Below are 27,389 nucleotides of genomic sequence, written 5' to 3' on the forward strand. Positions count from 1 at the left end.
TGTTTCTTATGTGCTCAGGAGCAAGCACTGGCTATAGAGAAGAGGGCCTGGGTTGTAATGGGGAGAATATAAGGGAATTTGATTAGAGGTTTAGGTAGTCTGAAGAAGTGTTGGCTAGTGGAAGGTTGGGAGTTTGTGACGGGAAGAGGCACGCATTGATGCTGGGTGTTGGGATTCATTGGAGTTGGGTCGTGCTTAGGTGTGTGGAGAAAAACTGTTGTTTTGAAAGGGTATACAAGTTGAGCATCTTTAACCCGAAAATCCGAAATGCTCCAAAATCCAAAACTTTTTGAGGGCTGACATGACACCACAAGTGGTGAATTCTACACATAAATACTTAACACAAACTTTGTTTCAAGCACAAAATAATTTAAAATGTTGTTTAAAATTACTTTCAGGCTATATGTATATGAAACATAAATGAATTTTGTGTTTAGACCTGGGTCCCATTCCCAAGATATCTTATTATGTATATGAAAATATTCCAAAATTTAAAAAAAATTAAAATCTGAAACACTTCTGGTCCCAAGCATATCAGATAAGGGATACTCAACCTGTATACAACTAGTGCCCTTACCTTCTGTACAGCCCCTGTAGAGAATATTTAGCCCATACTAGGAACTAGATAATATTTATTTGTGACAATGGTAGAAATCCTTAAGGGTGATCTTTGTTGTGGTTACTTCTCAAAAGTTTGTCAAGTTTTAATTTATTTTTGACCTTTCATAACAGGATTGACAATTGCCAAACGCATCCAGATTTCTGATTTACCTCAATTAGTTGCTGCTTTTCACAGTTTAGTGGGTTTGGCAGCTGTACTTACTTGCATAGCTGAGTACATTATAGAATATCCACATTTTGCTACGGATGCAGCAGCAAATCTCACCAAGATTGTGGCCTACCTCGGCACTTACATTGGTGGTGTCACCTTTAGTGGCTCTCTCATTGCCTATGGAAAATTGCAGGGTAAGTGATTCAGCATAACATAGAGGTAAATATCTATTGTTTAGGGCATTTAGGGATCCATTTTAATTTCAGAAAATACATTAACAGGGCTGGGTGCAATGGCTCATGCCTGCAATCCAGCACTTTGGTAAGCTGAGGTGGGAGGCTCTCGAGCCCAGGAGTTCAAGACCAGCCTGGGCAACATAGCGAGACCCTATCTCTACTTTTTATAAAAAATAAAATATTACTACTAATAAAAAAGATTAAAAAAAGAAAATGCCTTAACAGTAAAACTGTTAGGTGAAGAGTATTCGTATAGCACTCAGAAATTGTAAGAGTTTTTTTCCCCTTATCCTTCCCCTTTATTGATACTTAATAAGTCTCATAAAGCTTTGAAGCTGTTTCATTTGCAGACAGCTAATGGAGGAAATTAGTGAACAGAAATTTGCATGGAGGGACTAGTTGACTTTTGATAATACATATGAACTAAACAGCATCCTCATAATCCTTGGTTAGAGATGACTGTGTAGAATTCACAGAAATGAACTTTATACATTTTCCAAAATAGAAGCTTATTAAATAAGTTTGTGTGAGTAGTAAACAGTACTTATTTTGAAAACAAATACGCACTTTAGGACTCTAGCATGACAAGTTTTGCTGCTAGTAAAGTCAATCATGAAAATGGAAGTGGAGAAAAAACCCTACAGAAGCTGCTGTCAGTGTTTTTACAAAAAAGTCTCTAGAGAAACTAGTTTGTGATTTAAAAACATGGTTTTGCCTCTCAGTAATAAAGTCATGAAAATTAAGTGGGGAACTTCCATGAAACTTGAAAATCATAAAAGAACTTCAAGTCTCAAACATTCTTATCTCATGCTTTGCCTTTAGGAACAAATAACACACAGGTTTTCTTCTTCCTTGGGCTCAGTTGATAGAATCCAAAATACTAGTGTACTAGGATTCCATGAAGTTCTATTTATTTATTTTTACTTTTTTATGCTTTATTTTTGTCAGAAGTCTGGCAGGCATGAAGTTTTAAATAAATAAAGCCACACTTAACAATTTCCATGTTGGTCATACATGAGAAAATAACTTTTTAAGATTTCATGACAAAGAGGAAAGAAATTGTTTTGTGGTCAAAATAGGGAAAAGAATAGTGAAGTCAAACCATAGTTTTTCTGCCTCTATTCATGTTTATTATGTGTAATAATTCTAATTTGCTTTTATGTTTCATATCTGGTGATACAAAGTAATATTTTAAATAGCATGTTATTCTAATGTTAAATTTTGGTAGTTTAGGATTAAAAGACACACTTGAGTGTGTGCGAGGGGGTTTCTTACAACACACTCTGAATTCTAACTACTATGTGCTTGGCTCTAGGTCTCCTGAAATCTGCCCCTCTCCTACTGCCTGGAAGGCACTTACTCAATGCAGGCTTACTGGCTGCTAGTGTGGGCGGGATAATCCCATTCATGGTGGACCCAAGCTTTGTCACTGGCATCACCTGTCTGGGTTCTGTGTCTGCTCTCTCTGCTGTCATGGTAAGAAGTCAGAGATTGAGAAGCACATATTTGGTGAAGAACTGGGAATATTTTGTCAGATTAAAGTGTAATCATATTTTTATCTCTTCAAGAACCTTGATGGAATAAAAATGTTTTAAAATTATGTCACATGTTCATCTTTTTAGAATCTGGAAAACATAGAAGAGTGTAGGAAGAACATTATTCTTTCTTGCAACTTAATTGTTCATTTTAAAGTTGTCACATGAGACACCTTTATTGCTCTGGAGTCTTTTCACTGGATCAATGTGTTGGTGAACAAGAGCTTAAAAAGGCCAAGGGTTTCAATGTATTAGGTGCCTACTATATGACAAGCCCTACAAAATAGTGCTTTGGGGTTTATACAATACAAGTAAGATAGTCTGTGCCCACTAGTTGCTCTCACATCATTGGAAGATATGACACGAAATCAAATAAGTATAAAATGAAATGCAGTTAAAAAACCCTGTATGCTCAGTGAGAGTGTTCAGTGAAGCCTTTTATGATAGGTTCGGCCTTCCTCTTTCTCTGCAATTTTTATGTTTAGTATATTGAAACACACAGTAGTTTTTAGTTGTCTATGTGACAGTCTGGCATCTTATATCAATGTATGATGCTGTTTCATGCAGTGCTATTATTTACTGTTATTCACTGTTACTCATGTTCTTTCAGTGTCTAATCTGTAAACAAGGTGCATATTTAAGTTAAAAAAATTATCTACAGTGCCTAACACAAAGTTAGACACATAGCAATTGCTTATGAAATACTTACTGGCTCCTTGATTCAGAAACACCTAATTTATAGTGTAAAAATGATACTTATTTCTGTGTGATCATGAGAGTTAGGTCATGATTTTAACGCAGAAACTTTAGAACACTGAAAAGTAAATTAAAATCTCATTTTTATATTCACACTCATGGTCTAATTTTATTCTGGCTTATTGCACTGGTTATTGTTTTAAACAAAAGAAAAATAATTTTGATATTTTTAATCTAATAAAGCAGAATAGGCTAATGAAGTCTCAAAATAAAAGATATACAAATGTGACTGGGTGCGGTGGCTCATGACTATAATCCCAGCACTTTGGGAGGCCGACGTGGGTGGATCACCTGAGGTCAGGAGTTTGTGACTAGCCTGGCTAACATGGTGAAACCCCGTCTCTACTAAAAATACAAAAATAAGCCGGGTGTGGTGGTGTGCACCTGTATTCCCAGCTGCTTGGGAGGCTGAGGCAGGAGAATCGCTTGAACTTGGGGGGCGGTGGTTGCAGTGAGCCAAGATCATGCCATTGCACTCCAGCCTGGGTGACAAAGCAAGACTCTGTCTCAAAAAAAATAAAGAAAAAAAGATATACAAATCTAAAACTTTAAGAATTGTTGTTTTTGGGAAGCAGTGAATATGATATTTAAAGGATTTATTGGTTCTATGAGAATGTCTAAGTATTTTTTGAATTTATTTTATTGCTTTTGGCTTAAATGAGTAATACATGAATATGCTCTCATTGTAACAAACAAAAAACGGTAAAAATATGTGAAATAAAAAGCAAAAAGCTTTTTCCTTTCCTGTGTTTAGTAATTTTGAGTTGTATCACGGACATTGTTAATGATACATTCTAGACATTTTGGATATTATGTTATATTCCTTCAAAGGGTATTGATTATTATTTTTTATTTATGTGTTTTTGTAGCCAGCTAACTTGGCTAAACTCAAATTCCAAATTTTGACTCCCTTATGGTGGGTGGTGGGGGGCAGCTGAAATCTATTGTTATTTTATCCTTATCAGGATTGCTTGGAGTCTGTCTCACATATGTGTAGTTCAAGAGTCATCCAGAGATTTGAGTAGAATTTATAAACAGAAACTGGGACTCCTTCTCTCTAGCCTGCTTCTTTGTGGGATTCCCCTTATTACTTTCCAGCTGCCTTAGTCATCTCAAATGCTATCTTTAGGATCTTCAAGCCAGTAAGACTGCGGGCTTATATTTTATAATTTCCTTAACTGGTACCAACAGGGGATTGCCCTCAGTCTAAAGCCATAAAAACTGGGAAATTCACTTAGTGTCATTATATTTTTCCAAATGTAGACACTTCTCCAGTTTCTGCCTGCTTTTCATCACTGAAAAGTGTTTTTTTTTAAATGTAGGGATTTTTTTTAGGGGGGTGGGTGGCTCAGTGTTTATAGTTGTTACACCTGTGGAAGTGTTGGTCAGATGGGAGACACTTATTACCAGAAGTGAAACTTATATGTAAATATATTAATGGGAAAGCTAGAATAATTAAGGAGCAAAATGTTAAATGTCAGAGGTTTTATTTTTATGTTATTAATTTTGAGTTCTGATTTGATTGTTGTTCTAGGGTGTGACTTTGACAGCTGCTATTGGGGGTGCTGACATGCCCGTCGTCATCACTGTGCTGAACAGCTACTCAGGCTGGGCCCTGTGTGCAGAGGGCTTCCTGCTCAACAACAATCTGCTGACCATCGTGGGTGCACTCATAGGCTCGTCTGGTGCTATCCTGTCATACATCATGTGTGTGGTAAGAAACAACACATACATGAAACAAAAGGAAATGGCTTTCTGAAAACATGGATGTGCTTGTCATTTCTTTTATTAGCCATAAAAATGACTGTTGTAGGCTGGGCATGGTAGCTCACGCCTGTAATCCCAGCACTTTAGAAGGCCAAGGCGGGTGGATCACGAGGTCAGGAGTTCAAGACCAGCCTGCTCAAGATAGTAAAACCCTGTCTCTACTAAAAATACAAAAATTAGCCAGGCGTGGTGGTGGGTGCCTGTAATCCCAGCTACTTTGCAGGCCGAGGCAGAGAATTGCTTGAACCCAGGAGGCAGAGGTTGCAGTGACTGAGATCATGCCACTGTACTCCAGCCTGGGTGACATAGTGAGACTCCATCTCAAAAGAAAAGAAAAAAAAAGAGTATGGTAGCTTTGAATTCTCTTCAGCAGAAATAGCAGAGTATTTCATTTGCATAAATTTCCAAGACTGCCTTTAATGTACCCAACTGTAAATAATTAGGAAAATTAAATAGAAAGATGAAAATCTTCTAGTGCCTCTCTCCATCTGGAGCTAAACAGGTAAGATTTTGGTTTATTTCCTTATGTATGGCATATCTGTGTATTTACTTGTCTGACCATGTTGTATATTGTCTTACATTGAAAAAAACTTCTATAATATATTGTTGACTTTTTGTCATTAAAAATTCTTTTAAAATATTATTTTAAGAGACTTTATCCTGATCCATCATATGGCTATACAAAATTTATTTAATTTGCCCTGAATGCTATACATATGAAGTTGTTTGATTTTGATTTCTCTTTGTACATATCTTTGACATTTCAGATTTTTGTCTTAAGATAGATTCCTAGAATTTATAGGCTCATTATACTTTAGCCATGTTTCTGGAAAGGTTGTTCTAATTTACACTCCCGTTGGTCATCTATGAGAGTTTCTACCTTAGAAGTTTTGTGGTCAGCATGATGGTTTTTTAAAAAAAGAACAGAAAAAAGTAACAACACTAATACTTCCTGGCTTTTCTGTTTGTTTGTTTCAAGTTCTCTTCTTGATGGCAAGAAGACGTTCTGCAAATATTATAATTAAAGGTTTGAGTAGAACTTTTTTTCAAATTATAGATGTTATTTTCTAAATAATACTTTTGAATAACTGTTAAAGTACAAGTATGAAACTAAATGAAAGCAGAACGTGATTTTACACTGATAAATAATTTAGACAAGAAAGGGATCTGTATTGGTCCATTCTCACACTGCTGTAAAGAACTACCTCAGACTGGGTAATTTATGAAGTAAAGAGGTTTAATTGACTCACAGTTCCACAGGCTTAACAGGAAGCATGACTGAAAGGCCACAGGAAGCTTACAATCATGGCGGAAGATGAATGGGAAGCAAGCACATCTTACCATAGCAGAGAAGGGGAGAGAGTGAAGGGGGATGTGACACACACTTTTAAACCACTAGATCTCGTGAGAACTCACTAGCATAAGAACAGCAAGGCAGAAGTCAGCCCCCATAATCCATCAACTTCCACCAGGCCCCCCCTGTGGCATGTGGGGATTACAGTTCGACATGAGATTTGGGTAGGGACTCAGAGCCAAACCATATCAGATACTTACTCTACCTTCATTCTTTTATTATAATATTTAAAAAAACTCCCTTATTTTACAACTCAGGATTTTTCTTATGATTTAATTGAAAATCTCATTGTAATTTGGAAGGCTGAAGTATCTTTTCATAGTAAAAAATATTTTTGTTTCTTAGGCTATATTGCAAAACAAAGGATTTGATAGCCCAAATTCAAAACAAGCTAAGGGGTTTTAAAATTAAATCGCCTAAATTACCTGGGGAATTTGGAAAGGTGAAGATTTATGTATCCTATTTGAAAAGTGTCAGCTTTGTGACAGAAAGAAGAAACATTTGTGAAGAAGAAATATTTATGAAATTGTACTAGAAATACAGTTTTCTGTAAAAGTAAACTTTTAACCCTTAGTTTGATTTTGCTTCAGTTGATGAATTTGAATAACCAGCAGGGGGCAGCAGATTTTCATTATTACTTAAACGTGGTTTGTCAGAAAGTGGCTTTTAAAGTTAAATGGGAGGATTTGAAGGATTTGAATGTTAACAAAGCCTATGGCATGCTGATATGGGGAGAGGAGGGAAGACGACTTGTTTCTAGTTCTTGAAATGTCAGCATGGGTAATTTCTCATTTTATCCTTTTTAAAAAATGGTTTTCTTTAGGTTTTTAAATTTATGAAGAGTATTCCCCACATTTCTGTCTGTGTCTCTCTTATTACTCTCTTTTTCCTTCTTCACTTAGTGTCTTTTATTATTATTAGTTATAGCAACCATAGTAAGTCTTACAGTAACTCTTCTGTAACCCTAGAATAAGGTAGTAAGAGGTACTTGTTGAAAGTACTCTCTTCTACGTGTTCTGCAATTATATCATCTTTCTCTTATTTTTCTTATTCTTTTATTTTTTTGATATGTTTTCTCTACATCTTCTATTTCTTTTCTTTCCATTTCACTGCCATAGGCGTGCCACTTACCATCAGCATTCCATAGATATTTTGTATTCCTATTCTGTATATAGAACTACCAAATTATTCCAATAGCTGCCTGAGGCCATAAATATCATATTGGGTCAGATTAATAATTTGGATTCAAGAACAGTTGAAGTTTTAATTTAAAAAAATTCTGGCCAGGCGCCGTGGCTCTTACCTGTAATTCTAGCACTTTGGGAGGCCAAGGCAGGTGGATCAGTTGAGTCCAGGAGTTCAAGACCAGCCTGGGCAACATGACAAAACCCTGTCTCTACAAAAAATATAAAAGTTAGCTGGGCATGGTGGCACATGCCTATAGTCCGATCTACTTGGGGGGCTGAGGCAGGAGGATCACCTGAACCTGGGGAGGTTGAGGCTGCAATGAGCTGTGATTGTACCACTGGACTGCAGCCTAGGTGACAGAGTGAGACCCTGTCTCAAAAAAAAAAAAAATTCCAATTAAAGATGTTTAATGTAGGAAATTTGGAAGAATCAGAAAAGTATAAATAAAAAAATAAAATTACCTAAACTTCCATTACCACTTAACTATTAACATTCTAGTCTTTTTTTATATGAATATGTTTAAATACCTTCTATTTAATATATTATATAATTATCTAACCTTAATTTTAATTAAGGTTTAATTAATGTTTAATTTTCTAATAATTTTTAGCTCCTACTATTATAGCACACAGATATTACCATAATCTATTTATTCAAATTCATATTAGTTGTTTTTAACTTTCTTTTTTTTTGGTTGCAGTTTTCCTTCATCTACATCTTTGATTATTTCCTTAGGTCCAGTTTTTATAAGTGCAATTACATGGTCAAAGGGAGTAAGAACTTTTTGTTGGCTTTTAATATTGCTAAATTGATCTCCACAAAGGATTCACCAGTCAAAGCTCTTACTTGTGATGTGCAATGTGTTTGTCTTACTGTATGATCTCTACTCCTAGGCAAAAACAAGTCAGAAACCAACAAATACAAGCCTGTCATATTTTTCGATTTTGAAGATAGAAATTATCTTTTCTTCTACAATTTTCTGATTTCTCACTTTTTACATTAACCTTCATTGATAAACCTTCTTTATGCTTCTTTATTATAGGAAATTATAGGAGATTTATTCAGTCTCTTCATGGCTGTGCTTAGCGGCTCTGGGTAGATCAGTATAATCATAAAAATGAAATAGCTACTCAAAATTGAGCATTAGTGCAACATAGCAGGCATTATGCTGGGTGCTTTACAAAATATAGCTCATTTAATCCCCACACAAATTCTTGAGGTAGGAAATATTATTCTCATTTTACTGAGAAAGTATTGTAAGGCACCATTTATTATTCACCTTTGTGTTTGTGGAGTCTGGCCAAGTACCTGGCACGTTCACACAAATTGGTTTGTTAAATGAACATTAGAGAAATATTTTATTTGTTAGCTTATTTCATGTTTTAGAATCTTCTCCAGATAGACTATGATAGCAGATATAGTAGAGTTAATATGGTACCAGTATATTGACCTTCACTGTTATTTATTGAAGGAAACACGCAAGTCCAAACTAGAACAGGGTGATTTTATTATGTGTGAGGGAATGGAATGCACCCCAAATGGCTAACCAGCAATCCCTAAAATTGAATTTTTGTTCTGTTGGGTGTCCTCTGAGCTCAGTGCTATGGTTACACAATACCCAAGATTATAAAAACTGAAAAATGTTGACAGTGTCCAAACAACCAATTCAAATGAATGATATCCAAATATCATATAGACATTAACCTCTTTATGATTTTACAGTTTCTTTGTTTGTGATAGTATCCAGATTGCCTCAGAAATAGAGGTCTTACAAAAATTGAACAGCATTTTCAGATCAAATTTTCTGATTTTTGCACTTTGCTGCTTGGTTCCAAATAAAAATAGAACAGAATGAAGTGGATCAAAAACCAAATCAAAAATATTTTTTCCTTTGTGATTAATTAATTAGTATCTACAAAGCATTGAAATGAGAGATGCTAGTAAATGGTATATATGTTATTATTGCTTTGGCTTTGTCAGTTTTATGACCTTTGCTTTCAGATTTATTTCTTACAGTGTGTTCAGAATTATGTGAATCAGGATTCTCTTTAACGTAGAATGCAATTTTAATTATTGGCTTAATAGCTTAAAAGGAACAGTCTTAAACAGTCTTGCAAATTCTTTGTCTTGGAAGCTGGGAACTGTTCAATCTCTGGAACAGTGGTCATAGGATATTCTCATTAATCATTTAAGCAGGCAAAAAAAAAAAAAAAAAAGACAGAGAGAGAAAGAACCAAAACAAAACCATAAACGCTAAACATTTGCTGAGAATATGATGTTGCAATGGTAAATTTAGAGATAAAAATAATTTTGTTTTTAAGAGACCACATAGAATTATTATAGCTTAATGGTGATATAATTGTGGATACATGTTCAACAAGTTGACTGTGATGGCTAAACTACTGTGTGGTTCCTTTTTTTTCTCCCTACGATGCCATCAGAAGTGGGTACCCATTAATTAAATGTCCTCAGAGATTCTTTCCTTCTTCTTCATTCAGTTTTATAGGAGGAAATAATGGTTCCTTTTAAGACGAGTTAGAATAAAATGGTTTATTTATCCCTCTCCTCTGTCCCTCTACATCTGTACAGCGGTACATCTACTGCTGTGATCTTCTGCAGGACTGTATGATAAGGGTGATGGAACTTTGTTCACTGGATTTTTTTTTTTTTTTTTTATTGTTATACTTTAAGTTCTAGGGTACATGTGCACAATGTGCAGGTTTGTTACATATGTGTACATGCGCCATGTTGGTGTGCTGCACCCATTAACTCATTTACATTAGGTATATCTCCTAATGCTATCCCTCCCCACTCCCCCCACCCCACGACACGCCCTGGTGTGTGATGTTCCCCTTCCTGTGTCCAAGTGTTCTCATTGTTCAATTCCCACCTATGAGTGAGAACATTCAGTGTTTGGTTTTTTGTCCTTGCGATAGTTTGCTGAGAATGATGGTTTCCAGCTTCATCCATGTCCCTACAAAGGAAATGAACTCATCCTTTTTTATGGCTGCATAGTATTCCATGGTGTATATGTGCCATATTTTCTTAATCCAGTCTATCATTGATGAACATTTGGGTTGGTTCCAAGTCTTTGCTATTGTGAATAGTGCCACAGTAAACATACGTGTGCATGTGTCTTTATAGCAGCATGATTTATAATCCTTTGGGTATATACCCGAGTAATGGGATGGCTCGGTCAAATGGTATTTCTAGTTCTAGATCCTTGAGGAATCGCCACACTGTCTTCCTCAATGGTTGAACTAGTTTACAGTCCCACCAACAGCGTAAAAGTGTTATTATTTCTCCACATCCTCTCCAGCACCTGTTGTTTCCTGACTTTTTACTGATCGCCATTCTAACTGGTGTGAGATAGTATCTCATTGTGGTTTTGATTTGCATTTCTCTGATGGCCAGTGATGGTGAGCATTTTTTCATGCATCTTTTGGCTGCATAAATGTCTTCTTTTGAGAAGTGTCTGTTCATATCCTTTGCCCACTTGTTGATGGGGTTGTTTGTTTTTTTCTTGTAAATCTGTTTGAGTTCTTTGTAGATTCTGGATATTAGCCCTTTGTCAGATGAGCAGATTGCAAAAATTTTCTCCCATTCTGTAGGTTGCCTGTTTACTCTGACGGTAGTTTTTTTTTGCTGTGCAGAAGCTCTTTAGTTTAATCAGATCCCATTTGTCAATTTTGGCTTTTGTTGCCATTGCTTTTGGAGTTTTATACATGAAGTCCTTGCCCATGCCTATGTCCTGAATGGTATTGCCTAGGTTTTCTTCTGGGGTTTTTATGGTTTTAGGTCTAACATTTAAGTCTTTAATCCATCTTGAATTAATTTTTGTATAAAGTGTAAGGAAGGGATCCAATTTCAGCTTTCTACATATGGCTAGCCAGTTTTCCCAGCACCATTTATTAAATAGGGAATCCTTTCCCTGTTTGTTGTTTTTGTCAGGTTTGTCAAAGATCAGATGGTTGTAGATGTGTGGTATTATTTCTGAGGGCTCTGTTTATTCCATTGATCTATATCTCTGTTTTGGTACCAGTACCATGCTGTTTTGGTTACTGTAGCCTTGTAGTATAATTTGAAGTCAGGTAGCGTGATGCCTCCAGCTTTGTTCTTTTGGCTTAGGATTGACTTGGCAATGTGGGCTCTTTTTTGGTTCCATATGAACTTTAAAGTAGTTTTTTCCAATTCTGTGAAGAAAGTCATTGGTAGCTTGATGGGGATGGCATTGAATCTATAAATTACCTTGGGCAGTATGGTCATTGTCACAATACTGATTCTTCCTATCCATGAGCATGGAATGTTCTTCCATTTGTTTGTGTCCTCTTTTATTTCATTGAGCAGTGGTTTGTAGTTCTCCTTGAAGAGGTCCTTCACATCCCCTGTAAGTTGGATTCCTAGGTATTTTATTCTCTTAAAAGCAGTTGTGAATGGGAGTTTACTCATGATTTGGTTCTCTGTCTGTTATTGGTGTATAAGACTGCTTATGAATTTTGCACATTGATTTTGTATCTTGAGACTTTGCTGAAGTTCCTTATCAGCTTAAAGAGATTTTGGGCTGAGACGATGGGGTTTTCTAGATATACAATCATGTCATCTGCAAACAGGGACAATTTCACTTCCTCTTTTCCTAATTGAATACCCTTTATTTCTTTCTTCTGCCTGATTACCCTGGCCAGAACTTCCAACACTATGTTGAATAGGAGTGGTGAGAGAGGGCATCCCTGTCTTGTGCCAGTTTTCAAAGGGAATGCTTCCAGTTTTTGCCCATTCAGTATGATATTGGCTGTGGGTTTGTGATAGATAGCTCTGATTATTTGGAGATACATCCCATCAATACCTAATTTATTGAGAGTTTTTAGCATGAAGGGTTGTTGAATTTTGTCAAAGGCCTTTTCTGCATCTATTGAGATAATCATGTGGTTTTTGTCGTTGGTTCTGTTTATATGCTAGATTATGTTTATTGATTTGCATATGTTGAACCAGCCTTGCATCCCAGGGATGAAGCCCACTTGATCATGGTGGATAAGCTTTTTGATGTGCTGCTGGATTTGGTTTGCCAGTATTTTATTGAGGATTTTTACATCAATGTTCATCAAGGATATTGGTCTAAAATTCTCTTTTTTTGTTGTGTCTTTGCCAGGCTTTGGTATCAGGATGATGCTGGCCTCATAAAATGAGTTAGGGAGGATTCCCTCTTTTTCTATTGATTGGAATAGTTCAGAAGGAATGGTACCAGTTCCTCCTTGTACCTCTGGTAGAATTCGGCTGTGAATCTGTCTGGTCCTGGACTTTTTTTGGTTGGTAGGGTATTAATTATTGCCTCAATTTCAGAGCCTGTTATTGGTCTATTCAGGGATTCAGCTTCTTCCTAGTTTAGTCTTGGGAGGGTGTATGTGTCCAGGAATTTATCCATTTCTTCTAGATTTTCTAGTTTATTTGCATAGAGGTGTTTATAGTATTCTCTGATGGTAGTTTGTATTTCTGTGGGATCAGTGGTGATATTCTCCTTATCATTTTTTATTGTGTCTATTTGATTCTTGTCTCTTTTCTTATTTATTGCTCTTGCCAGTGGTCCATCAATTTTGTTGATCTTTTCAAAAAACCAGCTCCTGGTTTCATTGATTTTTTTGAATGGTTTTTTGTGTCTCTATCTCCTCCAGTTCTGCTCTGATCTTACTTATTTCTAGACTTCTGTAGGCTTTGGAATGTGTTTGCTCTTGCTTCTCTAGTTCTTTTAATTGTGATGTTAGGGTGTCAATTTTAGATCTTTCCTGCTTTCTCTTGTGGGCATGTAGTGCTATAAATTTCCCTCTACCCACTGCTTTAAATGTGTCCCAGAGATTCTGGTATGTTGTGTCTTTGTTCTCATTGGTTTCAAATAACATCTTTATTTCTGCCTTCATTTCGTTATGTACCCAGTAGTCATTCGGGAGCAGGTTGTTCAGTTTCCATGTAGTTGAGCGGTTTTGAGTGAGTTTCTTAATCCTGAGTTCTAGTGTGATTGCACTGTGGTGTGAGAGACAGTTTGTTATAATTTCTGTTCTTTTACATTTGCTGAGGTGTGCTTTACTTCCACCTATGTGGTCAATTTTGGAATAAGTGCAGTGTGGTGCTGAGAAGAATGTGTGTTCTGTTGATTTGGGGTGGAGACATTCTGTAGATGTCTATTAGGTGTACTTGGTGCAGAGTCACATTCAATTCCTGGATATCCTTGTTAACTTTCTGTCTCATTGATCTGTCTAATGTTGACAGTGGGGTGTTAAAGTCTCCCATGATTATTGTGTGGGAGTCTAAGTCTCTTTCTAGGTCTCTAAGGACTTGCTTTATGAATCTGGGTGCCCCTGTATTGGGTGCATATGTATTTCAGATAGTTAGCTCTTGTTGTTGAATTGATCCCTTTACAATTATGTAATGGCCTTCTTTGTCTCTTTTGATCTTCGTTGGTTTAAAGTCTGTTTTATCAGAGACTAGGATTGTAACCCCTGCTTCTTTTTGCTTTCCATTTGCTTGGTAGGTCTTCCTCCATCCCTTTATTTTGAGCCTATGTGTGTCTCTGCATGTGAGATGAGTCTTGTGAATACAGCATACTGGTGGGTCTTGACTCTTTATCCAATTTGCCAGTCTGTGTCTTTTAATTGGAGCATTTAGCCCATTTACATTTAAGGTTAATATTGTTATGTGTGAATTTGATCCTGTCATTATGATGTTAGCTGGTTATTTTGCTCCTTAGTTGATGCAGTTTCTTCCTAGCATCAATAGTCTTTACAGTTTGGCATGTTTTTGCAGTGGCTGGTACCGGTTGTTCCTTTCCATGTTTAGTGCTTCCTTCAGGAGCTCTTGTAAGGCAGGCCTGGTGGTGACAAAATCTCTCAGCATTTGCTTGTCTGTAAAGGATTTTATTTCTCCTTCACCTATGGAGCTTAGTTTGGCTGGATATGAAATTCTGGGTTGAAAATTCTTTTAAGAATGTTGAATATTGGCCCCCACTCTCTTCTGGCTTGTAGAATTTCTGCCGAGAGATCAGCTGTTAGTCTGATGGGCTTCCCTTTGTGGGTAACCCGACCTTTCTCTCTAGCTGCCCTTAACATTTTTTCCTTCATTTCAACTTTGGTGAATCTGACAATTATTTGTCTTGGAGTTCCTCTTCTCGAGGAGTATCTCTGTGGTATTCTCTGTATTTCCTGAATTTGAATGTTGGCCTGCCTTGTTAGGTTGGGGAAGTTCTCCCAGATAATATCCTGCAGAGTATTTTCCAACTTGGTTCCATTCTCCTCATCACTTTCAGGTACACCAATGAGACGTAGATTTTGTCTTTTCACATAGTCTCATATTTCTTTGAGGCTTTGTTCATTTCTTTTTACTATTGTTTCTCTAAACTTCTCTTCTCGCTTCATTTCATTCATTTGATCTTCAATCACTGATACCCTTTCTTCCAGTTGATCGAATCGGCTATTGAAACTTGTGCATTCATCACGTAGTTCTCATGCCATGGTTTTCAGCTCCATCAGCTCATTTAAGTACTTCTCTACACTGTTTATTCTAGTTAGCCATGCGTCTAATCTTTTTTCAAGGTTTGTAGCTTTTTGTGATGGGTTCGAACTTCCTCCTTTAGCTCGGAGAAGTTGGATCGTCTGAAGCCTTCTTCTCTCAACTTGTCAAAGTCATTCTCCATCCAGCTTTGTTCCGTTGCTGGCGAGGAGCTGCATTCCTTTGGAGGGGGAGAGGCGCTCTGATTTTTAGAATTTTCAGCTTTTCTGCTCTGTTTTTTCCCCATCTTTGTGGTTTTATCTACCTTTGGTCTTTGATGATGGTGACGTACAGATGAGGTTTTGGTGTGGATGTCCTTTCTGTTTGTTAGTTTTCCTTCTAACAGTCAGGACCCTCAGCTGCAGGTCTGTTGGAGTTTGCTGGAGTTCCACTCCAGACCCTGTTTGCCTGGGTATCAGCAGCAGAGGCTGCAGAACTGCGAATATTGGTGAACAGCAAATGTTGCTGCCTGATCGTTCCTCTGGAAGCTTCGTCTCAGAGGGGTACCCAGCCATGTGAGGTGTCAGTCTGCCCCTACTGGAGGGTGCCTCCCAGTTAGGCTACTTGGGGGTCAGGGACCCAGTTGAGGAGGCAGTCTGTCCGTTGTCAGATCTCAAACTCCGTGCTGGGAGAACCACTACTCTCTTCAAGGCTGTCAGACAGGGACGTGTAAGTCTGCAGAGGTTTCTGCTGCCTTTTGTTCAGCTATGCCCTGCCCCCAGAGGTGGAGTATATAGAGGCAGGCAGGGTTCCTTGAGCTGTGGTTGGCTCCACCCAGTTCGAGCTTCCCGGCTGCTTTGTTTACCTACTCAAGGCTCAGCAATGGTGGGCGCCCCTCCCCCAGCCTCGCTGCCACCTTGCAGTTCGATCTCAGACTGCTGGGGTAGCAATGAGTGAGGCTCTGTGGGCGTGGGACCCTCTGAGCCAGGCGTGGGATATAATCTCCTGGTGTGCCATTTGCTAAGACCGTTGGAAAAGTGCAGTGGTATTATGGTGGGAGTGACCTGATTTTCCAGGTGCCCTCCGTCACCGCTTTCCTTGGCTAGGAAAGGGTATTCCCTGACCCGTTGTGCTTCCTGGGTGAGGCAATGCCTCGCCCTGCTTTGGCTCACGCTCGGTGGACTGCACCCACTGTCCTGCTCACACTCTCCCACAAGCCCCAGTGTGATGAACCCGGTACCTCAATTGGAAATGCAGAAATCACCCCTCTTCTGCGTCTCTCATGCTGGTAGCGGTAGACTGGAGCTCTTCCTATTTGGCCATCTTGGAACCCAATCCTCACTGGACTCTTTTTTTAAAAAAGTTATCTATGGCAGAAATATCTTAATGTCTGAAATGGTCCTTTAAATCAATTTTAAGGGCAAAAATTTGGTAGAACATATATTTTGATAACAATTTCAGAATTGTATAATTCAAAACTAGAAAGGATTAATCTAGATCAATGAGTTGAATGTTTGGGAAGTCTCAGATGTGGCTATTTGTGTTTTCATTAAACGTTGGGTTTAAATATGGGAGGAAGGTGTTAGGAATTTAAAACATCATGTCAGCTAGGGATTGTGAACTTAATTAAAAGCATTACTTTAGCTGGGCACTGTGGCTCATTCCTGTAATCCCAGCACTTTGAGAGGCTGAGGCAGGCAGATCACTTGTGGTCAGGAGTTTGAGACCAGCCTGGCCAACATGGTGAAACCACATTTCTACCAAATATATAAAAGGTTACCCAGGTGTGGTGGCATGCACCTGTAATCCCAGTTACTCTGGAGGCTGAGGCAGGAAAATCTCTTGAACCCAGGAGGCGGAGGTTGCAGTGAGCTGAGATCATGCCACTGCACTCCAGCCTGGGTGACAGAGTGAGACTCCATCTCAAATAAAAAAAAAAAAAAAGGCATTACTTTAATTCTTTCACCCTCTTATCCTTTAATAATACAAGTAAAGACATTTCAGGTTTTATTTTGTATGTAATAATCTTAGCCAAATTTGTCAGACTTTGGGCTCTGTAAAATGTCAATGTTGTGTCTGATAAATGAGTTTAGATTGAAAGAACAATTACAATTCTGGCAACATTTTGATTCATCATCTTTGAAATTTACTTTATTTAGGCTTTATTAAAGTATGGCTTCTTGCTCATCTTCTGTGTACCTTTTCCTCCCTGCCTTTGCCTGGGCCCTACTCAGCCTAAGGGAAATGTCTCCACCAAGCTGGTAGCAGGCTGAGCCATCATTGTGTGGGGTGGCCATAGTTTTCTCGATGTGGTACTTATCATTGAAGATCTTGGTGCATTTTTACTTTTTTAATACTAAAGTGTTGTATTTTTTAAAAAAGCAATAGATTGACACTTATATAGCCTTTAAGTCGTATAATGAAGCAAATAATATATTTATAACAGCACTTAAAATAGAGTTCAATAAGTTTTTGGAAATTTTTTCTGAAGTGATAAAGTCAGTTATGATTATGTAGAATGACAGTTTTGATCACATGCAGTGATTTGAATTCTTAAAATGCATTTGATTACTCAGAACAACTAGTTTTTTTTTTCCTTTTCTTTTACTACCCCACCTCCAGAGGTCTACAAATGAACTGTTTTCAAAACCAGATCAGTTATTGTCACATATTTCAGCAGTGGCATTCCTATGGTACATTCTTGAGTGAATATAAATGATCGTGAGAAGTTCATTTCTCTTATTTTTCTTTTGAGATTATTTTTCTAGTTAAAACAGTGAGCATAAATTTTAAAGAGTATATAACTTTATTCTTCTGAAATATTTTAGAGTCCTAATGGTGAACCCAGTTACTTCTATTAAAACTTAGGTATGGGGCTTTGTGGAGCTATAATTGATTTGGAAAATAAGACAGTATCAACCCCCATATTTCTATTTTCTTGATGACAGAGGGCAGCAAAATTCTAGATGAAATTGATCTTTACTGTTTTGATTCTTACCAGTTGCTTCTTCACAGCTGGTATCTGTGAAGATGGAATCTGTAGCAGAATTCAGCTGAGAGATAAAATTGCTCAATCAGCATTCAGACAGTAATAAGTAGATGTGATTTTTTCATTAGTTTATCAATTTTACTGATAATTTTTTGTTGGTTTCTATTTTTTTTACTGAAAATATATCAGTGCAATTGATTTGATAGGGAAAAAGATAATGTGGTTCTCAGATATCTTCTGTCATTTCAATTTTTGAAGTGATTATCAGAAACCAGCTGAAATTTATCTGATTAAAGTGTTTTAAATGATCAAATAAACCTTTTAAAATGATTCCAAATATCATATACACAACATTTGTATACCATTCTCACAAAGTTATGTGTATTGAACTCTCACAGCTGATAATTTGGCTCTCTAGGCAATGAATCGCTCCCTGGCTAATGTGATTCTTGGAGGCTATGGCACCACTTCAACAGCTGGTGGAAAACCCATGGAAATTTCTGGCACACATACGGAAATCAACCTTGACAATGCAATTGACATGATTCGAGAAGCTAATAGCATTATTATTACACCAGGTAAAGAAAAAAAGCAAAAGCAAATAACCTATAATAGCTATTACAATTGATGACGTTAAAATTTCTTATAATAGGAAAGTAGAATTGAAACTTCTTTAGTTTTGAAAATATAATGGAAACTTAATAGCAATTCTATGATTACTAAGTGAAAAATACTGAGAATTCTCAGTTTAAGTTAATATTTTGGAGATCGCATGGAAATTCTATAAATTCTTACAGTGGGTTCTAGGCATGTCTTTCTGTGATTATGTGTACATGTTTACATCATTTTCAAGTCTTTTTTTTTTTCTCATTGGTAATTTTGGGCCCATTGTCAAGATTAAATTAGATATAGTATATGAAAGTCTTTAGCTCACTCATTAGAGTTGCTCAATAAATGTTATTCTTTTTTCAAAAATGATTATTTAAAAAATGATCAAGAATCACGTGGTTTTCAACAAAATGAGGCAATGTGGCCTAGTAGGAAGAGCTTGGTATGGAGTCACGATACCTCACTTTTGTTCTTGATTTTGCCTCTAACAATCTATGGGAAATTGCCCAAGTCATTTAATCTCTCCAGGCCTCAATTTTCCAGTTTTCTGAGTTTTAGCTCAGTTCTTCTTCACTGTTATCACAGGATGCTGTGGTATTATGAGTAATACATTGGTTTCAGATTAAGATTTTAACTCTATCATGTTATCAAATGAGTTTTCTCTAAATAAAATCTACTGATTTGACATGTGAGTAGTTTACTAGTTAGTTATGTACTGAAGTAAAAATAGGAGACATTAGCTGAATTGAATGTTAAAGTGTAAGCCTTCTCAACTTGGGACAATATCACTTTTTAGGGGCATTTGAAATAGGTGGATTTGGGTTTTTGGTTGTCCAAAGATGGGACTGCTACTGTCAATTAGTGGATGGAAGCAGATAAATGAAATGTACTGTAATGTGTGGGACACTGCTGCATAATGAATCATCACACCCAAAGTAGCATTGGTCTTACCTATTGAGCAATGCTGTTCTGGAGTATAAAGGTGTAAAGATGTAGAGGACACAATCTATTTCCTCTAGGCACTTTCCATCTAGTGATGAAGTCAGATAGGTAGATCAGTAATGCAAGGTGGGTTATGATAAGGGCTAAACTGAACTATGTAGACAATTTTTCGATCACAAGAAACCTATGAAGGTTTGTAGGGAGGTGAGGATTTGTTTTTAGGACTTAGAGGATAGATGGTGTTGGGATGGGAGAAGCCAGTGGGAATAGCTTGAGCAGAGACTTGGCATTTGAAAAAACAGGGATAGAAAAGTGGGGACAGATGTGAGATTCATTGTGCAGGTAGAATGGACAGAAAGGAGGGTGAAGATGACTGAAGTTCTTGGTTATACCTGTAATAACATCGGAAATATGGAAACAGTTTTTGGAGTGCGGGGTGGGGGGAAATTTTGAGTTCTTTTTTTGAGACATTAAATTTGAGGTGGAGATGGGACAAGAGGCATGTTATACTGGCATTCAAATGACAGGTCAAGCCTGCAGACAGATTGGGAATCATCAGATGGTTGTTGAAGCCATGAGATGAGCTGAGATTTTCAAGGAGAATGTGAAGGTCAAAGTTAAAGCCCTTTGGAAACTTTGTCATATAAGTGGAGAAAAGAAGGAGAAAAACTATTCAAGGAACTAGAGGAAGAATAATAACAAAGTTAGGCTGGGACAGGGGACTGCAGTGTCATCAAAGCCAAGTATGAAGAGAGTTTAAAAACAGAGAGAGAGAGAGACAGAGACAGAGAAAGAGACAAGAGAGGGAATACCCAAGGGTGTGTGCAGTGTCGGGAGCAGGGGTGCACAGCAGCATGAGACACTACAGAAGATTGAGGAGCAATCATTACATTTCCAATTTCAAATTTAGGGCAATATTTTTAAAAGCCCAGCTTATAAATTTGCTTTCATTTCTAGTCCTGTTAAATGATTGCCTGTGTTGGCATAAACATGTGTTTTGATCAAGAGAGAAGTTGTACTTCATGTAATTTCAAAATAAAAAACATATTCTTCTGTGTTCTTAATGTTCCTTGCAGGCTATGGTCTCTGTGCAGCCAAAGCTCAATACCCCATCGCTGATTTGGTAAAGATGCTCACTGAGCAAGGCAAAAAAGTCAGGTAAGTGTTTGCAGTGGAAAGGCTTGCAGTATGTGTAAAGATGTGTGTGTGGAGAAAAGGAAATACAGTGGCCCCTTGAACAATGTAGGGGTTAGGGCACTGACCTGCCCATACAATTAAAAATCCATATATAACTTTTGACTCTCCAAAAACTTACCTACTAATGGCCTACTGCTGATCAGAATGCTTACTGATAACATAAACAAAATATGTATCAATTAACACATTTTGTATGTTATATGTATTAAATAGTAGAGAAAGGAAAATGTTACTAAGAAAATCATAAGGAAGAGAAAATATATTTACTATTCCTTAAGTGGAAGGATCATCATAAAGGTTTTCATCCTTGTCTTTACGTTGAGTGAGATGAGAACAAGGAGGAAGAGGAGTTGTTGGTCTTGCTCTCATGAGTGGCAGTGGTAGAAGAAAATCTGTGGATAAGTGGACCCTCTCAGCTCAAACCCATGTTGTTCAAGGGTCAGCTGTATATGGCTTCTGAAAAAGATGACTGTTTCTTAAAGTGGTGTTTTACATGTGTAATCCTAGGTAAAGAAGTTAAGTTGTTAATGAACAAGCCATATTCTGGTCTTAGTCTTACTATTTAGATTTTGCTGTCCCTGGGTTAGCATCAACTCAAATATTATCGACTCATTTTAGAAAAGGAAAATTTGTTATTCCAAATTCTTGGATATTTATTAATGGGGAAATCGGATGTCTTGTTTCTCTGTGGTTTGATTTGAGGAAAGAGGTCAAGTTAAGCATTTTAACTACATCAAGTTGTATCTTTTTGGTTTCCGGTCACACTGAATAAAAACAAAAGGTCTTAAAAGAGAGGCCTCAAAGAGCAAGACCAAGTAATAAACCTGTGCGCTGGTTACTTTTCTGCTGAGTTAGCTCTCATATGCTCAGGTGGAAAAGACTGCTGAAAGTGTTCTTTTCATAAAGCTATCCACGTTTTGGAATACGAATCAGAGCAGCAGCTATTCCTGCCACTTGCCATTTGGGCATTGGCCTGCTCTTGGGAGGATATTAAGCAGAATGGCAAAGTTGAGGACTCTGTTTTACTAGCTTATTCTCCATGACGTTGGATAAACGGTTTGAGGAACATACAAATAGGGCCGTTGGGTGATGAACGTGGTGACCCTCAAGGTACTTTGCATCTCTCCTGCTCACCTTTGGGTCCCCATTCTGGGACTCTGATGTTACTTAGGAGTCAGAGAAGAGAGGTTATGGAGTTATCCCTGGTAGGACAACTGCTGCCCGTTTTGTGGGGAGGCTGGTTCACTAGCAGTTGTGTTGATGTGACACTGTTAAGTCGGAGAGACAAGGTAACTCATTAAATAGAATTAGTTTGTTTACCAAGATGTTAATGTTTGTGAACAAAACTGTTAATTTCTGTTCATAAAAGTTTTAGACATCAACCTTATGCTTTTGTCTGGAGACAGATGATGAGAAAATAAGCCAAACAGTATTCCTAGAGCCAGTCAGAGTACTTTTTGCTGGACTGGATGCAGAATCCTAATCTCTGGCTAGAATGTCCCAGCTGCTAGTAGTGGTGAAAGAAACTTAGATGATGAAATCAGGGGGCTACCTTAATTGTATTAGTGTCAGCAGTTAATTGTATTAGTGTCAGCTGCACTTTATTTCTTCCTTCCTTTCTTTCCTACACTTCCTTTCTTCTCTCACTCCTTCTCCACTCCTTCCTCCAATCTATAGTTTGTGTTTGTCAAATATATAGAATCAAAATACTATTTTGTGGTGGGACCAGCATTTCTGTGATAAGATTTTCATGTTTATTGAGAATCTTAGATGAATTGAAGATAGAAGATGAGAAAAGTCATTGACTTTATTTTTAAATTTTTACATAAGAAGTCTACTTTTTAGTTACTTATTCCAATTTTTACATAGGATATTAAACTGTGCTTTTTAAAGCCATCATTTTGCTACTGAGAACATTTGTAGGCCTGCAAGTGAAAAGGATGTGTTAAACAACGTTTTTTGATTTTCCTAAAAAGAAACTGTTTTCTCTATTCAGTCCACATGTGAAAAAGTCTAATGTATTTGTAATGCCCTCTTTCACCACATAAATGTTTAGGAGATGGGTGGCAATCATAATAGAGAAAGAAAAATGCCTTTCATGTCTTAGTTATCCTTAGGAAAGGGAAGGATTAATTTGACATACCTCTCTTGTTACCTGTTGATCAGCCTAGGTTAACCAGACATCTTGGAAAATCAGTCCAGTGTTAAATAGGTGGATGTGGAGTGAAGAGCATTGTGACTGTAGTGTAGCTTGAGGGAAGGCAGCACCTTAAGGGAAATGTCAAAGGAAATAAGAGAGATGGGAAAAATGATCTGAAAGGAAAAAGGATAAGACAAATGAGTTTTTTGTTTCTGATCTGATTAAAATTAGAATTTTATCTATGAGGACATGATATAAACTACTGTTGTAGGATGATTTCTGTGACACTGCTTGGGAAGAGTAATTACTTGATGAAAGGTTTATGAGAAATATTTAATTATACATATATGAATAGTTTTTCAGTTCTACATTTTTTATTGAAGTAATTGTGTGAATAGGACCAAGGGCTTTTCATGAGAGAGGTTTTCATTGCTTCACATAATTATTAACATAGTTCAAATAATTTTATAAATTTATTAATAATTTATTATGTAGGATCAGAATAAGATGATTAATTCAGTCTAGTTTATTTGTAAGTTAGTTATTTGTAGTCATCTTTCTTTCATATTAAAGGTAAAATATATTAATATATTGTAGTTTTTTTTTTACTATAGTGTGTTGAATTTTCAACATGAACTTTGTAACAAATTATGTAAATCTTCCATTTGAATTAAACGGAAGAGGACTATTCTTGCTGAAATTATGACAGTAGATCATCATATTTTTCTGTGTGAATTTTTTTATTGAAAGAGATTTGTAGAAACTGATTTTGCTTTGTGCGTGTGTTATCTTTTCACAGGAGAAATGCAAATTTTCTTTACGAAGTTAGGAATATGTATATACATAGATGCTAGCTTTTTTCCTTTTTTTTTTTTTAAGGGGCAAACGTGTGTTTGAACAAGAGATGACTGCAGCAGTTACCTCGTATTTTAATGAAATAAATCTGTATTTACAGTTTGCAGTAATTTAGTCCTTTCATCACTCTGTGGAGCTCCCACGGTGTTCATTGAGTACAGCTGCTGGGCCTCTGGAGTTAGTAGGTCTTTGTGCCTCAGGACCCCAGCATGCCTAGCATCCAGATGTGGTGACATATTCACACACATCCCCTGTGGAAATGTGCCAGTGTGGACATATGATTGTCATCAATTAGTTACACCCAAGTGGTGCCAAGAAAAATCGCATCTGTCATACAGTCTGTCTGGCTTCATGGCCCATGATTGATTTAGAGACACTCCTGTTTTCCTTTACTTTGGCCATAGTCATAACATGCTCATGAGCTGAGATTATATAATGAAGCACATGACATTTCATGACAGGAACTCATTTTAGAATGTCATGAAAGTTCACTGGCTTAGACTTTCTTTAGTGGCCAAGATATCATTTGCTTCCCAGTAGCCCAGAATGCCTGTATAGCTTACCTAACTTCTGCTTGATGTCTAAAAGGATTTTATGACAACAATCTTATGACGTAAGAGCCACAGATATTTTTTCTTTTTCCTTCCCAATTTTTGGATTGATTATATGATAGGCTTTTCATTATAAGGCAGAGATAGTGTTCCCATTGAGTAATTAGGGAGGGGTAGAATATGCCTGTAATCCCAGCACTTTGGGAGGCTGAGGCGGGCGGATCATGAGGTCAGGAGATCAAGACCATCCTGGCTAACACGGTGAAACCCCGTCTCTACTAAAAATACAAAAAATTAGCCAGGCGTGGTGGCAGGCGCCTGTAGTCCCAGCTACTCGGGAGGCTGAGGCAGGAGAATGGCGTGAACCTGGGAGGCGGAGCTTGCAGTGAGCCAAGATCGTGCCATTGCACTCCAGCCTGGGCGACAGAGTGAGGCTCCTTCTCAAAAAAAAAAAAAAAAGAAAGGGGTAGAATTTTTTTATTATAATTACTGCTTGATTTTCTTTCTATAAATCATTGCTTGAATTATCACAGAAATCATTTGAATTTATTAAACACCTTTCAACTTATTTTTTTTGGTTATTATTTTGTTTTTGAGATGGAGTTTCACTCTTGTCGCCCAGGCTGGAGGGCAGTGGCATGATTTCAGCTCACTGCAACCTCTGCCTCCTGGGTTCAAAGCGATTCTTCTGCCTCAGCCTGCCAAGTAGCTGGGACTACAGGCGCATAACACCACACCTGGCTAATTTTTGTATTTTTGGTAGAGATGGAGTTTCGCCATGTTGGCCAGGCTGGTCTCGAACTCCTGACCTCAAGTGATCTGCTTGCCTCAGCCTCCCGAAGTGCTGGGATTATAGGCGTGAGCCACCGCACCCGGCCTCAACTTCTTTGACTAACTGATGTTATGTATTGCTTTCATGTTAATGTTCTGCTATATCCTTCTACTACTAACTTACTGAGAAACTTATTGCTAGGTACTGAGCATACAAGGATGCATAAGTCCAATTCTCAAAAGTTTGTAGTTATGAAGAAATCTCTATTAACAGATCAATGAATGAATGAATTCCATTTAATGTGATAATATGCTAAGACAAGTAGAGTGGCAGTAAGAATGCAAGGAGTAGTTAGCTGTCCAGGAGATATTTTAAACTTTTTACAACCTGAAATATCTTGCATGTTTTTAAAAATAAATATTTTCATTTATTTTTTACATACTGTCTAAATACATCTAGCTGCCTGTGGTATTTGCAGTCTAATAATGTTTTACAGTCTTGTGTAATATGGCTATAAGTTTAAATACGTATTATTTTTACTTAGAAATTGATTCTTTGAAGACACTTGAAAATATAAAATATTTTGTCCATCTAACTGTCTAACTGGATTTTTTGTTGTTGTTGTTGTTGTTGGAATCTTGCTCTGTCACCCAGCTTGGAGTGCAGTGGTATGATCTCGGCTCACTGCAACCTCCACCTCCTAGGTTCAAGCGATTCTTCCACCTCAGCCTCCCAAGTGGCTGGGATTACAGGCGTGCACCACCACACCTGACTAGTTTTTGTATTTTTAGTGGAAACAGCATTTCATCATGTTGGCCAGGCTGGTCTCAAACTCCTGACCTCAGGTGATCTGCCCATCTTGGCTTCCCAGAGTGCGGGGATTACAGGTGTGAGCCACTGCACTCAGGCAGGATTTTCCTGTTTTTCATGGATAAGTGTGATTCAGATAAACAAAGTTCAGCCTTCTTGGATTTGTTATGTTTTTGGGTGGAGGAAGAGTCAAGGCTTGCAAATTGGTAAAGCAATAAAGTCATGTATTTCTGACGAGAATAGAAACTAGGCCAGTTAAAATTATCTTGTATAGTATTTGAGTAACGAAATAGACATTATTTAGCAGTTTCATGTCAGCTTTGTAATACTTTTATAAAATAAAGATACCACTATTCATATCCATAACCATTCATTGAACAAATAATTATAATATATAGTACTCTTTCCTAAGCTACTGTTGTAGGTCCAGGGGATACCTCAGTGAAGATAACAGCTGAAAATTCCTGGTCTTATGGAATTTACATTAGTTAATTAATTAATTAATTAATTAATAGGCTTCAAGATAATCTGAATTGGGGATTATAAGCCCATTTGTCTCCCAATTTCAATGCTACTTGAAAAACCAGAGAACAGCTGTAGCATGGGTTATTGTATCAGAGTTTCAAAGTTATAGCTGCCACTATTTGGCCTTGAATTAGCCAGCCCTTTTGGTTTTCTCAAAGAATGTGGTGTGTTTCTTTGCACTTTGCACTGGGGCTGACTTCTCGAAAAACATGGTGGCAGGATAGTGGGTATGGGTTATTTGTGTAACTGGTCAAATGAGTGAAACTTTGATGGAAGAGAGGAAAACCAAAGAAAGTATGTGCATTCACTCACATCTATGTTCAACCTATTGTGTGGAGTTGCTAGTAATCTCCCAGATCAAAGGTGTCTGTTATGCTCCTAGAAAGTGGCCACCTTCATCCCAGATTGGCTTTATCTTGTCCACAGCATATTGGTATGGTGGAAAGAACAGAAGACTGTGTTAAATCTTGTGCTTTAGGTGCTTTGTAAAGCCTCTTTTGGTCATACCACTCTAGGGCGCATTCCTTATAAACTCTTATCACAGGCATTCCTGTGATCTGAGGAAAAAACTCTTACTGTTGACGAAATCATTGTCACTGACCATCAGGGTGATTTTTGGCTTCCGGTTTTAGTATTAGTTACAGGAAACTCTTTGAGCTGAGTTTTTACAATGAAGTTCATGTGAACAAATAAATAAGGATCTTGCTTATAAATAATTTTCATTTTATTGAGCTCATTAACCATTGCATTCCAGCAGCCATTTAATAGCATCATAAAAATTATTCAGACAGAAAGATGAAATTATGTATAATTTTAATTAAAGCTCTATAATATGCCAGAATGTAATATTCAAGAGTTAGTTGCAAATTGAATTTTTTTTTTTCTGGTATCATTCTTCATAATCTCGTTGGCTATTTT

At 37.3% G+C, this 27,389-nt stretch overlaps 1 protein-coding gene across 7 annotated transcripts in view; it reads left to right on the forward strand.

Annotated features, from left to right (window-relative positions):
* The window catches only part of NNT (nicotinamide nucleotide transhydrogenase), a 101,346-nt gene that overhangs the window by 52,267 nt on the left and 21,690 nt on the right, over positions 1-27,389 (forward strand). For all 7 annotated transcript variants that reach the window (XM_024246779.3, XM_009240678.4, XM_009240677.4 and 4 more), the window contains 5 exon segments: positions 733-966; positions 2,324-2,484; positions 4,834-5,013; positions 18,489-18,648; positions 20,698-20,779. In XM_024246779.3, the coding sequence (XP_024102547.1) occupies positions 733-966; positions 2,324-2,484; positions 4,834-5,013; positions 18,489-18,648; positions 20,698-20,779 (817 nt within the window).

This window comes from Pongo abelii, chromosome 4 (assembly GCF_028885655.2).
Source record: "Pongo abelii isolate AG06213 chromosome 4, NHGRI_mPonAbe1-v2.0_pri, whole genome shotgun sequence".
In the NCBI taxonomy this organism is placed as follows: Eukaryota; Metazoa; Chordata; class Mammalia; order Primates; family Hominidae; genus Pongo; species Pongo abelii.